General features: G+C 38.2%; 1 protein-coding gene across 1 annotated transcript in view; it reads right to left on the bottom strand.

Annotated features, from left to right (window-relative positions):
- The window catches only part of LOC112052211 (uncharacterized), a 113,247-nt gene that overhangs the window by 16,763 nt on the left and 79,968 nt on the right, over window positions 1–16,516 (bottom strand). The window contains exon 7 of the mRNA XM_052886201.1: window positions 3,036–3,180. Coding sequence (XP_052742161.1) covers window positions 3,036–3,180 — 145 coding nt within the window. The remainder of the gene's footprint in view (window positions 1–3,035; window positions 3,181–16,516) is intronic.

Genomic DNA, 16,516 nt, shown 5'->3' with positions numbered 1-16,516 from the left:
GTTTGATTGGGTTTACTGTCAATAGATCCTTGATGAAGATCCTTTTTTTTTTTTTTATTTTATACAAGGTCATCATGGATGTCAACAATCTTTCGATCATAATCATAGTTTTGTATCAAAGCCAAATATTAAGTTCGTTCTAAAGATTTTTTTATGAACTCGGCCATATACTACAATCGGGCAGGCTGCAGTGAGGGTACCTGAATATCGAGCAAAGCTCGATAACTGCTAAGCTCAAAAACTGGAAGCTCTATTGTATTTAACATTGCGGTAGTGCGTGAATATGGTTTTTTACACGGTAATTTCAAAGTCATATTTGCAGAATTAATGACAAATCCTATGATTTGACGGGCCTTACTTGGAACAAAATTACTTTTCTTATACTTGATTACAAATCGGCGAGTAGATAGCAATTTTATATTATTTTTTGCTTTTTTAATACCATCTTCGTAGTTGTTGCTAATGTAGCAACTATCATCTAAATAGAACACCGACTTAAATCTCTGAGAAAGTAAGCAAGATAAAACCGGTTTCATAAGATTAGCAAAAGCATGGGGTGCATAAACCGAAAGGTTTAGGTACTAAGAGTTCGTTAAGAATACCTTCAAAATAAAATCTTAATTACTTTCTATGATTTCTATGGATTTGCACCAAAAACTACGCTTCCTTGAGATCGAAGTTCACCATATAACAATTTCCATAGACCAATTTTTGGTCATTAATTTTTTTGCCATTCATCTTCAATTGTTAAGTGACTTATGCACCACCTGCACGAACTTATTAAGCTTTTTTAGATTCAAAGTAAGACGTTTTCACCATTACTTTTAGGGATCATAAAAATATTTGAAGATAGATTTGATTGAAGATAGCCCCTCACTCACTCGGTTCCATCTATGAATAGCATGTTAATTAATCAAACGCGCTATTCCAGAATCGATGAAAGACAAGTCACCTTTAGAAGGAGAAATCTTCGGGTAGTCGGTAAATGTTGGGTCCTGAACAGGCACCCTAATAAATGGAATTTTATATCCAGAAATGTTATCCAGAACAGATTTATGATCAGTAATCTAGCAAGCCTTAGTGAAATGTTTTAATCAACCAGAGTGTACCTGTGAATTTATTGCTTCGACTCCGCCGACCTCGCCTGCTTCTGACGTTGAGACGTCGATGGCGGTGGCGTTGGTGTTCTGTGCCCGCGAGCAGTCTGCGGTTGGAACGTCGTCAGACACCGGTGGCGGTTGACAACCGCCGCGGTAGCCGGAATGTACGCGGCAGGGAGGGCCTGGGGTTTAAATCGCTTGGCGATACCGATGAGTGAATGAGTTTCCCATCTTTTGAATGCCCCGAGACGTATATAGAAATTCATTTAAATCGTCCTCAAATACAAGATTGTCTCGCTTCCTGATGTTAAAGGGTTCAATAATAGACTTATCTATCATCATATTAGCATCGGCGTGAGAAGAGACCTCGTAGTCTCTGTCTCCAAGAAATGCAAGCCCTCAATAAGCTTACTCGCATCGCATATATTTTTTAGTACTGCCGGTAGATTTATTGGCTTGGTTATTGACACCGGGGATCAAACCCGAGCCTCCTGGGTGAGCGCTAGATATCCTAGCCACTAGACCGTATCGGATTTCTGGGTTGAGGATATGTGGCTTTCCAAATTTTCTGCAGCACAGTTGGTGCTGACGTCGACCCATCGCGTCTCTCAAGTTCAATCGAGATAGCACTACACACCACGGAAACTATAGACCGCTTTGTTAACTGCGGAGAACGAGGCGAGGGAGGGGGTGATTCATCACGCATAATTAGATCATTTAAGATGGAAAATAAAGGAACGGTTAATATCTCGTATTAACTCTTTTTATATTGCTGTTGGTCAATATCTCGTATTGACTCGAAGCTTGCTTTCTACAGTCTAATATCACGTATTAGATCAGAGATGTTATTATTCAGCCGACACTTATAAAGAAAAAAATATTTTTTACAGGTTTTTGTTACATACCCTCGCTGTATGAACTGTAATGAATTCATAACACTGTCGTCCTAATTTTTCTTCATATTTTCTTACACAGCCTTTCCACTTTTTATCCGTATTCTTTGTTTGATAAAATAAGTTAAGTAATAACCAGAAAAAAACACGAGAAATTTATTTAATTTCAACTACATGCGATAGTCGCGCGCGCACGAAAACGAATGACAGCTATACCGGACGCCTGTAAGAAAGTGGGGAACATGCTATCTCTTTCTTTCTTATGGAGCTAAACTATGTGCGAATGGATTGACGCGTAGCGGAGCTACTTACAAGTGTACTTAAATCTCGAAAGCCGAATATGGGACAATTCAAATAAAAAAGGGTGCAATAAATAACTTAAGCTAACTTATCCTATTATCTATACAAATAATGCCCACGTGGAATGGTGACTAGAATACTGCATTTCCGCTTTGGATAGCCAGGCTGATCCTTTTTCAAATGAGCCAGCCCTTCTGTCACCAGCGTTGGTGTATCTAGGATTATTTTGGACCTGGTCTTCGACATCAAGTATATTATTAGTATCATATTAGAATTTCATATCGGTAGCCCAGAGTCCTGGGGTAAGGGTAGTCCCCTATATATTCGCCTATGGTCACCAGTCTATGCAACTCGCCGCGGTAAAATCTATGTAGGTATGTAAACAACGCAGCGCAGTGATAGCCTAGTGGATATGACCTCTGCCTCCGATTCCGGAGGGTGTGGGTTCGAATCCGGTCCGGGTCATGCACCTCCAACTTTTCAGTTGTGTGCATTTTAAGAAATTAAATATCACGTGTCTCAATCGGTGAAGGAAAACATCGTGAGGAAACCTGCATACCAGAGAATTATCTTCATTCTCTGCGTGTGTGAAGTCTGCCAATCCGCATTGGGCCAGCGTGGTGGACTATTGGCCTAACCCCTCTCATTCTGAGAGGAGACTCGAGCTCAGCAGTGAGCCGAATATGGGTTGATGACGACGACGATGTAAACAACGATAGGTATAACAGATATATCTCCTTACCTCTGAGTCGGAACTTTTCCCCGAGCACTTGCAGGAACTCCTCAAACAATGGCGAGTTCTCGTTATTGTCCAATATTTCTTCCTCCGTGTATTGATTCTCCTTCACGTATATCACTCCGACCTTCAGCTCTGATTTTATGAAAACCTATAACAGCATAATAATAATAACGTTAGAATTAAGACCGATACGAGACATAAAAGACGATTTTTCTTAGCAGCTAAAAAAGTCAGGTACCATTGTAGCGCGCTTTCTTTCATACCGTTCTTAAAACTGCATGTACCCTACCGGCAAAGACGTACGGCCAAGCGATTTAGCGTTCCGGTACGATGCCGTGTAGAAACCCAAAGAGGTGTGGATTTTCATCCTCCTCCTAACAAGTTAGCCCGCTTCCATCTTAGACTTAGGTGAGATTGTAGTGAAGGGCTAACTTGTAAAGAATAATAAAAAAAAAAATGTTAACTAGAAAAATTAAAAAATAACCGGAAAACTGGCCAAGTGCGTGTTGGGCCACGCGCAGTGAAGGGCTCTGTATATTAAGTTAGCATTTTTATCCCTTATGATATGCACAAAAATACCGACACCTATACCCCACACCATGGGATAGATGATAAAAAATTCATCCTCACTTTGTATGTAGGGAAAGAACCTCAATTTTTTTTTAATTTTGTTTCTACTACTTTATAATATATCCATAAACAACTGATTAGCCTGTAGAGGTGACACTTGACTCAAACAAAAATTAGTTCCCAATATTTTACAAACGGATCTCTAAATCGAAAAATATTGGCAGAAGACCCCTCATAACTTTCAAAGACCTATAAAGATATCCCACACTATGAAAATAAACGAGTGAAACTAAAATTATCCACACTTTACATATACCCAAAAAAAAAATGTTTCAACATTTTATTTTACGACTTTCTTTAAATTTTTAATGTACATACTCCTGCTAATTTACAGGTCCCTAGTTGTAATAGTCTCTGCGCTAAACGGCGGACGGACGGACGTACAGACAGACGGACATGGCGAAACTATACGGAACCTTAAAAATTAAAAACATCGCATATTACGAAAAAATATCAAAGCGCAGCGCAGAAACTAATATCTAAATACTTGAGGTGCCAGCTCTTCATAAGAGTCTGCCTCGTTGTCGTTGTGAAAAGTCAGTGATGGAAACTTTTGGCTGCTGGGAGGCTTCGGCCGTGGCTAGTTACCACTCTACCGACAAAGACGTACCGCCAAGCGATTTAGCGTTCCGGTACGATGTCGTGTAGAAACCGAAAGGGGTGTGGATTTTCATCCTCCTCCTAACAAGTTAGCCCGCTTACATCTTACATTGCATCATCACTTACCATCAGGTGAGATTGTAGTCAAGAGCTAAGTAAAGAAAAAAATCTGTAATACGTAAAAGGAATGAGCCACGTATAAGCAATAACGTTGATAGTATGAGTATCTATTATAAGCGGCACGCAGGAAAATTTCCTAAGTAAGTTAAGAGACGAGGAGGCAATCTATTTCGATATTGCGTCTTTGATCAACAAGTATCGGTATACTGTATAGCGTATAAACAGTCTCGAGGGACATCCCCAGATCATTATGATAATGGGGGAGATAATTATCCTTATACTTCCCCATCTTTACATTGTATCCCAAGAGGCTTTCAGCTTCATCTGTTTCTCTAAACAGGTTCTATGTTTTATGTTAAATCTATTGAAGGTTGTTTTAGAAAAAAAATAGATGTCACGTTTTTATTTTAAACTACCGAGCAAAAAGAGGTGTGTTATAAGTTTGACGTGTCTGTTTGTCTGTCAGTCTGTCTGTGGCACCTTAGCTCCCGGACGGTTGAGGCGATTTTTATGTAGTTTTTTTTTTGTATGAAAGGTTCTTAGATATGTTTGATGAAAATCGGTTGAGCCGTTTAAAAGTTCTGTGGGTTGAAAGTGAGAAGAATAACCGAATGTCTGCAGATATACTCGAGTGGGGTTTCAAATCAAAGCAAACTTAAAAGAGAATATTGATGACGATCGAGAGTGTAATTAATAATTTCATTACCTTTAGGGTTTTTCTTTATAATATGTTATGTCGTCTTAATATTGCATATTGACTACTAAGCAAAACTATTTATATACTCGTTGCAATATTATTGAATAAAATCTTTTGAACAAAAAAATTCAACCGACTTTAAAGATGCCTCTAAAAAAATAACATCGTGCCTAGGTCCGTTCTATTCATCGGTTATAAGGTTTTTTTATGGCACCGCCTTCAAACCGATCAAGAGAAAGGACGTCGGTAGGTACCTACAATATTATTTTTCGCTACTTAGAGTATCATCTTTAAAGTCGGATATATTTTTTTTTGTTTTGCTGTTTTTAGTGTGTACTTTGTATACCTAGTGTTTTTTTCTGCTATAACTCGTTTTTTACGTAGAGACAATCACAATCAGTTTGACAACACCTAATGCTAAGTGACAACATCGCAATCGAAGCATTAACCTAGCGAATATACCCGAATTTCTAAAGGGGTCTTTATTTCCTATATCCTGCGGAAAGTTGGGTTTAAAAGGTTTTCCCTTCGTTAAGAAAATCCTGTCCGTTAAGTAAAGTAACAAAGAAAGGCAAAGCCACGCCGACCAAATATTTCATTGACAAAAGCTTTTATAATATTTGTGTGGATATAAAAAAGGTTCTATTTTACTTGTCCGACGCCAATATAACACGTGGCCGATGTCGACTCTCTAACTCTAATGGGACGATGACTAGGTTTGAATATATTGATTTTTATGATACATTCGGGTAAAAAAGGTCAATGTTAACTAATTTATTCATAAAAAGCAAAGATTGTCTGGATATTTGCAAAATAAATAAGATTATAAAATGTATTAAAAATCTTTTATTGTAATTAGATGAAAATTCATACAGTTTTAGCTTTCTTACATTAAATGTAACATTTTTTAATAAATGAACTATAAACATAAACGCACAAATAACAAAGATTAGTCATTTTGTTTGAACGCCCAAACAAATCTAACGATCATTATGTACCTACAACGTCAAAAGTGGAGCAAACAGCTGACAGATTGTTATCCAATGGATGGATGGATGCACTAGGAGCCGAGGCCGCAAAGCAAAAATATGGATGGATGACCTGAAAAAGACCTTAGGAGCTTTTTGGAAGAGAATAGCAGCAGACAGGAAACAATGGAAAGAGTTGGAGGAGGCTTTTGCCGTAAGACACACTGAAATAAGAGACTTTCTGTAGTTTAAATGTAGCTCTAATTTTTTTATAATGTTTTCTTTCTTCATAAATCTTATATATATATATGTATATATATATATATATATATATATATATATATATATATATATATATACACAAAATCAGATACTGAGCCGTGATAGCCCAGTGACCTCTGCCTCCGATTCCTGAGGGTGTGAATCCGGTTCGGGCATGCACCTCCAACTTTTGAGTTGTGTGCATTTTAAGAAATTTTAAGAAAAAATATCACGTGTCTCAACTGGTGAAGGAAAACATCGTGAGGAAACCTGCATACCAGAGAATTTTCTTAATTCTCTGCCTGTGTGAAGTCTGCCAAACCGCATTGGGCCAGCGTGGTGGACTATTGGCCTAACCCCTCTCATTTTGAGAGGAGACTCGAGCTCAGCAGTGAGCCGAATATGGGTTGATGATGATGATGATGATGATGTATAAATCAAATAGGTAAGTCCCGTGTTGCCGTGGTTACTCTACCGATTCACAGCCTCCTTTAAGAATTCATGTGAATTGAATTATCTCGACACAAGAATTCACTCCTCGTAACAAAACTCTGAATAAGGTTCTCAAAGTTAACTTTGGAACTTCGTCCCCATACAATATCGGATTTTCCGTTATCTGCCTATTTATCTGTACACTAGGTGTGTCCCGCAGTTTCATTCACGTCGATCCTGTGGGAATAATGGGATAAAAGTAGCTAAAAATCATCATCATCATTAACCGTTCATCCAGTGTCTCCCTGCAACCCGCTTCACATATGTGCAGTCTGCCTAGTGGAGGGTTGACCAATTCTGCCATTTTCGGTGCGGGGTCGCTATTCCAACACCTTGGGACCCCAAACGTCCAGCGGCTTTCCGAACTTTATGCCCTACCCATTGCCACTTCAGCTTCGCGACTCGCTGAGCTATGTTAGGACTTTGGTTCTTCTACGGACATTTTCATTTCTGATTCGATCACGCAGAGAAACTCCAAGCATAGCTCCATCCTTCGCCCGTTGAGTGACTTTGAGCTTTCCTAAGAAGCCTATAGTTAGCGACCAAGCAATTCACGGGCAATTTACGTTCCTTGCTTGTATGTTAAACATAATGTTATAGAAAGATGTTTCTATAAAGTACGAGTAAGACGAGACAAAAACTACAATATATAAGATGAAATCTATACTAATACCTACGAGTATTATAAAGCTGAAGAGTTTGATTTGTTTGTTTGGTTGAACGCGCTAATCTCAGGAACTACTGGTTTGATTTGAAAAATTCTTTCAGTATTAGATAGTCTATTTATCGAGAAAGGATAAAAGCTATATTTTATTCCCGTATTCCCACGGGAATAGGAACCACGCGGGTGAAACCGCGCGGCGTCAGCTAGTTAATATATAAACGAAAACCTTGCTGTGCTATTTATTTTTTTACACAGCAATTCTTTCTATACGGCGCATATTGTATATTATTATGCCCAAACAAGGGTAGTCGCCTGATGAGAATACATTTTACGACCCTTCTACCTAATAAAGTTCACATAAAAGTATTACAGGCTACGTACGGTGTAGGTACTTTTTATGTGTACTTTATTACTTTTCTTTTTTGGCTCGCAACTCCGCTGGCTAAACGATTCTGAAGTGGCTTCAAGTTAATTAAGTACCTGCCCCTGTAGCCAAGTGGTACGACGATTCCCTTTCTACAATCGCAAACGCTTTGAAAATTCGAAAAATGAACGACAGATCGTGAACACGTGACCTGTCGATAGCACATTTCATTCCCATACATTTTTCTAGTCTCTAAGCGTTTGCGATTGTAGAAAGAGAATCGACGTTTTACTTGGCTACAGGGGCTGTTCCCCGTATATCGGTGGCAATTCAACCGTTGTTTATTTAATATCAATTGATATTTTATGGATATTTGCGGTAAAATTTTGTGCAGGCGTTCGAATATTCTGTGTAAATAATAATTTAATGTAATGAATTTCAGCATAATTTGGTTTTGCGTAAAGCTATTTAAATTATTATTTGTTTAATTCAATAACTTTTGAGCACTACGAGTATTACATCTGATGTTAAGTGATAATGCAGTCTAGGATGGAAGGGGTCGGAATTAAAATAGGTACAAGTTAGACCATCCCTTTTAAAACCGCTAGGCGGTACGTCTTTGCCGATAGGGTGATCACTAGCCATGGCCAATGCCAGACCAGACCAGACCCGAGCCAATTTACAATCCTAAACTGACCCGATATGGGAATCGAATCCACGACCTCATTGTTAAGAGTAACACTAGTAAATGCGCCAGAGAGTTCGTCAAAAACAATTAAATGGTATTCCTCTCTCCCTGGATATACATAATTATATATATACACTTTAATAATGCCAAATTTCATACTTTCGGTACATACCTTTTTTAATCTTTACATGTTAGCCCTGGACTACAATTTCACCTGAAGGTAAGTAAAAATGCACACACCTTTCGGTTTCTACACGACGTCTTTGTCGGTTAGGTGGTAACTAGCAACGGAAGAAGCCTCCCACCAGCCAGACTAAGATCAATGAAGAAAACCTCAATCAGCCCAGCCGGGGATCGAACCCAGGACCTCCGTTTTGTAAGTCCACCGCACATACCACTGTGCTACAGAGGCCGTCAAGAACCTCAGAGAGCAAAGTTTTAGCAGACTCAGAAGTGATTACAAAAATAAAAAACTAATGTCGAGCAAAGGTTATGATTCACAACATTTGTCAGGACAAACCAAAATAAGACCCTAGAATGACCTTGAGTGAAATCACGAACTTGTAAACGTTGTGTGTAGGGTTAAAGGTACCTTTGACTGTTAACAAACACTCCCCTTTTCCACTTAAGTCAGTCTCCCCGCCTATCCTAAGTAACCCATAAAGAATAACACAACAAGAGATGTGGACAGCTCGAACGCCACGAGCACACTGAAGCCGTCCGTACCGCAAGTCGTTGCAACGCGGCGATAACAAAAGTTGCAAAGTTTTCATATCGCTGATAAATGATGTTGGCAGCATTACTGTTTGTGACCTAATATCTCATTAACGACATAGCGCCCCGTACAAAGGCAATGTGCCAAAATATATGGAACGTCGTCCACCCTAATGGACTGACGGGAATGGACACTTTCTATTAATACTATGCACGTACACTAAAATATTATAACAAGCGTGTCTATCATACTTATATTATAAACGCGAAAGTTTGTATGGATGTTTGGATGTATGTTTGGATGTTTGTTACTCATAAACGCCGCTAGTACTAAAGCGATTTGGCTGAAATTTAGAATGGAAATAGATATCTATAGATATAGATGATAGATAGATATAGATAGAGACTTTTATCCTGAAAAAATGGTTTCCGAGATTTACGAAAACTGATGATTTTGATGATATGGATGTTTGTTACTACTTAACCGATTTAGCTGAAATTTGGTATTGAGATATATTATAGCCTGGCCCGGATTAACACATAGGCTACTTTTTATTCCGGAAAATCCATGATTCCCGCGGGATTTGTGAAAAACTCAATTCCACGCGGACGAAGTCGCAGGCGTCCGCTATTACTAAACATACTCTCGGAAACGGCAAAGTGATGCTTTCGAGTAACAAATTAAAATGTTATAGACAATACATATTTAGCCCCGAAGTAAACGAATAGCCTGTGTTATGAGTACTAAGATAGCGGATTTAATAATCACATCCATTCATAAATTACTTAAAAATATAATGTATAAATACACCTAGACACTGGAAAATACCCATGTTCGTCAAACAAAATATTGATTACAATCTTACTTCATGATAAGTGATGATGGAAGCTAATATGAAAGCGGCATGATTGTTAGGAGTAGGATGAAAATCCACACACCTATCGGTTTCTACACGCATCGAACCGTAACTTTAAAGCACTAAGCGGTACGTCTTTGCTGATAGAGTGACAACCAGTCACGGTCACCTCCCACCAATTAAGAAAACCTCAATCAGCCAGGGATCGGATCGGTATCTAACCTAGGACTTCCATCTTGTAAATCCACCGCCTACAACTGCGCGATGGAGGCCGTCAAAGTGATAAAAAAGAACAAACATTTTCATCAGTATCTAATTCCATGTAATGCGAGCGAAAGTTCCGAATCCAAAACTTCAGAAATTCAATGCCCATAAAGGTCAAGTCACCCTAATAATGGAAACAATGAAAATTTTCCATAGCTTTCACACCAGGAAAATGTACTACAGAAAAAAATCTTAAAAAAAAATATAACCGACTTCAAAATCACAAAAATAAATTAACAAGCGAAAAATAACATCGTATGTGCTATCTTCTGATTACTTTACTAACGGGTAATTTCGTTATTTGCATTTTGACACAAAATTACTGAACCGATTTTCATGAAAATCAAATGGGACCAATCTGCAAGTTATACTCTTTCGAACAAAAAAAGAATTTTTAAAATTGGTTAAGGAATGACGAAGTTATGCGGTAACAAACATAAAAAAAATATACGCGTCGAAGTCGGTTAACAAAGAGGAATAAAAAATAAACTCTACCTCATTTTAGATTTCAATCAGTGAAATGTAAGGGGATAGTTGGGAACTGACTGAGTGGGAACTAACTGATTAGTATTCTCGTCTGAGCCTCGTGTAGCATTAATGGAATTGGATATTTGCACGTCGTTACTTTGCCAGAGTACAGGTAGCAGAGATTTGGTCGTACACTCGAGCGTGCTCTTGTTACAAGTGTTAGGGCTCCCACACACGGGCCACCGGCCACCAACCACGAAACGCCGCTACTGGTATATTTCCTGTAGTTTTTATACATTTTATTTGGACACGGTTGACGTCGGTGGCCGCCACACGCTACAATCGTCGCTGCTCGCTAAACGCCGACACAAAACGCCGCAACACGCCACTCGCGCGATTATTTAACACACTCTCTAATCTAATCTCACGATATCGTGGTCACGACGGAACTGAGTTCCGAGTTGAGTTGAGTTCCGTCGTGACCACGATCCATGCAACTGGGTCGAAATATCGACATTAAAAATCTCGTCGTTTTATCGTGGTATGTACCCGTTTAAATAATATTCATAATGAATAACCACGAAATAAGTTTAAAATCATTACACTATATAAATATAATTATAAAGAAAGAAAGAAAATTATTTTATTTGGACACACACACATAATACACAAAAGACAACAAATACCTAAAACAAAAGAAAGAAATTTTAAAAATACAGTAAACTAATAATTTAAAGATATTAAACTAAAGATTAAATTAAATCCAAAAAAAAATTATGTGTGTGGTACCAAAATGGTCTCCACTCAGCATGTGCTACGCTAGTGATGGATGCACCAGCGCAGCGCTGGTCTTTCGTGGAACCATGTGGTGACGCGGGTATTTTTTTTTGGATTTATTTAATTATTAGTTTAATATCTTTAAATTATTAGTTTACTATATTTTTAAAATTTCTTTCTTTTATTTTGTCTTTTGTGTATTATGTGTGTGTGTGTGTGTATCCAAATAAAATAATTTTCTTTCTTTCTTTCTTTCTTTCTTTCTTTCTTTCTTTCTTTCTTTCTTTCTTTCTTTCTTTCTTATTATGATACTGCATGTATGGGGTAAAAAGCAGCCACCGACCACAAGTGGCTCTCGCGCGCTTCAGTTACTTTTGTGGCCCCTTCCTGCTTATTGTAGCGGCGTTTGTGGCTATCGCGTGTGGCCCGTGTGCGGAGACACTTAGAGTTCATTTTCTTTAACAGATATTTAGGCTAATGTTATGGAAAGACATTCTAAGCTTTCGATTTACTAATAACATTGATAGCCCAGTAGGTATGACCTCTGTCTTCGATTCAGAGGGCGTAGGTTGGAATACGGTCACGGGCATGAACCTACAACTTTATTAAGTAATTAATTATCCAGTGTCTAAAAAGGTTAAGAAAAAACATCTTGAGGAAACATGCACACATGAGAATTTTCTTAAATGAAGTATCCGTGGAGCATTTTTACAATTATTACTATCAAGTTAATTTTCCGTGAGTAGCTTCATCTTGACGAGACGCTCAACTTTTATATTTACGAAAATTCTTGATTTTGGAAACTAACTGGGTTACTAGTTATTAAAAATTTCCGAGCGTCGGTACGAGATAATGTACCACGTAATTTGTAGGACGTTGTGGCTGTTGTTGTATAACTATTAATTAAGCAACAGTAAAAAAACATCTGGTTTGTAACAACTTTTGGTGAACACCCCTCCTCCCAACTTGTATCAATGACGTGTTTATTAAAAATTGTTACTAACCAGCTGCTTTTTTACAGTTGCTTAAGTAATAGTTATACAAATTAACAACTACAATGCCCTACAAATTGCGTGGTACATTATCTCGTTCAGATATCCGGATTTTTTTACCTGGTAACCCAGTTAGCTACCACAATCAAGAATTTTTGTAAATATAAAAGTTGAAGGTCTCATCAAGATGAAGCTACTCACGGAAAATTAACTTGATAGTAATGAATTGTAAAAATCTCCACGGATCCTGGGCTAAAAATATCAAGTGCCAATCAAATTAAAATGTCACCAACAACGAAGTTTCCATGGAAACGCACGATGTCACAGCGCTGTAACTTAACAGAATGCGGGGGCTGTTCTTTTGATTAATAGTTTCATCGTAGTTTGATATTAAACTATTAAAGTAGTTTGATGTAAATCTCTGCTTAACGAGCTATGCTAGGAGTATATCTGCGTGCTCGAATCAGAAATGAGATTCAGGTATTCGCTGGATGCAGATGGCTCGGTATCGTGATGCTTGGAAGTCCCTACAAAATGCCTATGTCCTGCAGTGGACGTCCATGATGATGATGATGATGATGATAAATCTCTGTATACGATTACAATATTGTAAGCCAAAGCCAGTTGAATAAACAGAGCTACTACGCACTTAGGTACTTGTTATAATGGGCCTTTGATAAGATTAGATCATCAAAGATAGTTGACGTCACTCACGTCGCATCGAGAGTACTTTTATTATAGTCCATTTCATTGTATTCCTAGAGAATTCTAGGAATACAATGGGTCAACAAATTGTAATGAAAAAAAAGAAAAGTATTTTCTTAAAATAAAAATTACATTTATGATCGAAGTATGAAACAAAATAGGTTTATCAAAACACATTTGAAGGGCACTTAAGTACGTCACGATAAAAGGTATATTAAGTATTTCAGAAGAGCGCCTCTAACTCTCTAAAAAGTTTTATCATCGCATCGCAGAAGCTCTCATGCAGACAAATTTTTCTGAAAGGCTTTGTCTGAACTCGGCAACAATTCCAGGTGAAATTCCATTTCTTGGCATTAATTCACACATGCCTGCCTGTTATATTCATAAAACCCGACGTATTTCACTGAGTACTGAACATAAAGGACGGACAGCGTTGTGGAGGCTCTCAACAAAGTTTTGACTTATACCTCCGGCGCCACCTAATGAAAATTGGCAGTTCGTTGGATCGAACAAACTTGCCCTGAAGCTCGTCAACGAAAAACATACCTTACAACGAGTATGTTGAAGACACATTTTGAGTCGATGTGATGTAGTACAAAATTAGCGGTTTAAAATGGATAACGTTTTCGGAAAACCGTATTACGAGAATTTATTTACCTATTGAATGTGATGGGCTAGTTGGTTATATTGGAGTACAGAGTTGGGTCAATTATAGACTACGGTTAACCATTATATATGTCGTATTTAGTATGAAGACTAAACCTGCTTCCAAACCGGTGGTAGAGTCTACAAATAGTCAAACTTGACGTTTCAAAAGTGTTTGTAAACTAAGCCTACTTTTTTTTTTATTGAGAAAGAATACAATAAGGAACCTAAGCTAACTTATCCTAATAACTATACAAATCATGCCAACGTGGAATGGTGGCTAGAATACTGGCAGCTTTTCCACGCTGGACAGCCAGGCTGATCCTTTGCGCAAAAAATGAGCCAGCCCTTTTGTCACCAGTCGAGGCATCTAGCCGCGGTGAAATGATTCGGTAAAATTTTTTGCCACTGCGACTTTATGGCCCAAGGGTCTCCACGGCAAAAGGTACAATATACAACATATGTAACTCTCTGTCAGAAAGGCATACTTGAAATAAATGAATTTTAACCTAATCTAATTTTCGAACTGTATTTTCTTTGTTAAACACTTGTGCCTGAGCTTCGTTTTCATAATAATAAAATAAAATAACTGACTCATTGATTGATTTACCATTAATCGACGAAAATCGGTAAAGAAAAGGCGTAAACCAGTTAGGTTTGTTTGCTTACTTGAACAAACTCATGATTATGAAGTAATAAGAGGAATTTCCATAAATATTAATTAAAAAAAGCTAATTTATAACAGAACCATTAAACGCAAGAGATTCCACTCTCATTAAAAGGCCAAGTTAGTACCTACGTGTTTCCAAAGTAGTTTTGCTTGAAACTTATCATTAGTTGATTACCGTGATTAACTGATTAGCTGTAGGTGTCTGTAGCTAAGGAGGGAAACTGAAGAGGGTAAGGGAGGGAGGTTTCCTCTCCGATCTCATTAATGTTTCACGACGATGATCGGTGGCATCATTTATTTAATGATTGGAAACTGAAAAAACAACGGCCGTCCATACTCGTAGAATAATGAGAGTCGGAAAATGCCAATCGGCATTGGGTCAGAGTGGTAGACAATTTAGCTTAACCCCTCTTTCTGAGGAGACTCATGCTCAGCAGTAATGGATAAAATATGGGTTTATAATGATAATGATGATAATATGATTTAAATACTACCAACATTCCATTCCCCTTAAGATGACCTTTCGATTCAATTTAATGTATGGTATTTTACCGATTTATCGGCCAGTAATAACTGAATGTCTAGGTGAATAATATTATATATCTGACCAATTTAAAATTTCTTCATTAATTTAAAAGATAAAATTAAAAAAAACAAGAAAAGTAGTATTTCCTGAGACTAGCGCGTTCAACCAACCAAACAAACAAACTCTTCAGCTTTATAATATTTGTCGGAGGATTAGATAGTAGCGCCATCTTACATTAATCAGAGTAACTATTTTGATAGCGATATCTGTTAGAAACGAGGCTAGAGGCTAGAAGAACATGACCGGGGGAACAAATCCCCCGCGCCTTACCCGGGCAAGGAGGCATAGCCTCGAGGCCCGTACTCCCACCTGGATTTTTGTCCGGGAGGAGATGACCTGGTGTTAGAAACGTTAAAGTACGTGTCGTTTGTCTGTCAGTTGTTTGTCTGTGGACATCTGTCAGTTGATCTCGGAGAGAGCTCGCCGTAGCTCTCAAGTTTATTTAGTTAAACTTGGTTTAACGCTTAAGCTAGATCTAGTCAGTTTAGCAGTGAGTGAGAGAATTGAGTGAGTCAGTTATCCGTATAGTGAGGCCTTTATAATAATAACATTGATTGTTAGTTACTTGGCTGGGATGCAACACAAGTAGAGAAGGGGAGTATTAGTATACTGTAAAAGGGCCCTTTAACCCTGCTACTAGCGGTTGCCAGTCCGTGATTACACTCGTGGCTGCCTTACAGCTATACGCTAGTTAAACCTGGATTACGAGCACATCTGATAGTATCAATGCTATACTTGATCAATATTGTAATAAGAGGGTACAAAGGTTTTAGTTAATCAAGCGGTCATTCCGCTCACAATTGATAGTGTTACTTTGGGTATTTGTTATCCCTGATGTAAAGCATCTGAGAGACGTGATAGCCCAGTGGATATGACCTCTGCCTCCGATTCCGGAGGATGTGGGTTCGAATCCGATCCGGGGCACGCACCTCCAACTTTTCAGTTGTGTGCATTTTAAGAAATTAAATATCACGTTTCTCGAACGGTGAAGGAAAACATCGTGAGGAAACCTGCACGCCAGAGAATTTCTTAATTCTCTGCGTGTGTGAAGTCTGCCAATCCGCATTGGGCCAGCGTGGTGGACTATTGGCCTAACCCCTCTCATTCTCGGAGGAGACTCGAGCTCAGCAGTGAGCCGAATATGGGTTGATGATGATGATGATGATGATGATGTAAAGCATAGAACCTATACTACAGCCTTTTTTGATGAGTACTGTTTTACCAACAAACAAATTAAAAATGAGGGTATAAGTCATTTCAAACCTAATAATAATTATAATTAACTTGTTTTTAGATTATTGGAAATAGATTCGATTAATAAG

Source organism: Bicyclus anynana, chromosome 16, assembly GCF_947172395.1.
Source record: "Bicyclus anynana chromosome 16, ilBicAnyn1.1, whole genome shotgun sequence".
Classification (NCBI taxonomy): Eukaryota; Metazoa; Arthropoda; class Insecta; order Lepidoptera; family Nymphalidae; genus Bicyclus; species Bicyclus anynana.
This window is presented reverse-complemented; position numbering and strand designations above follow the sequence as displayed.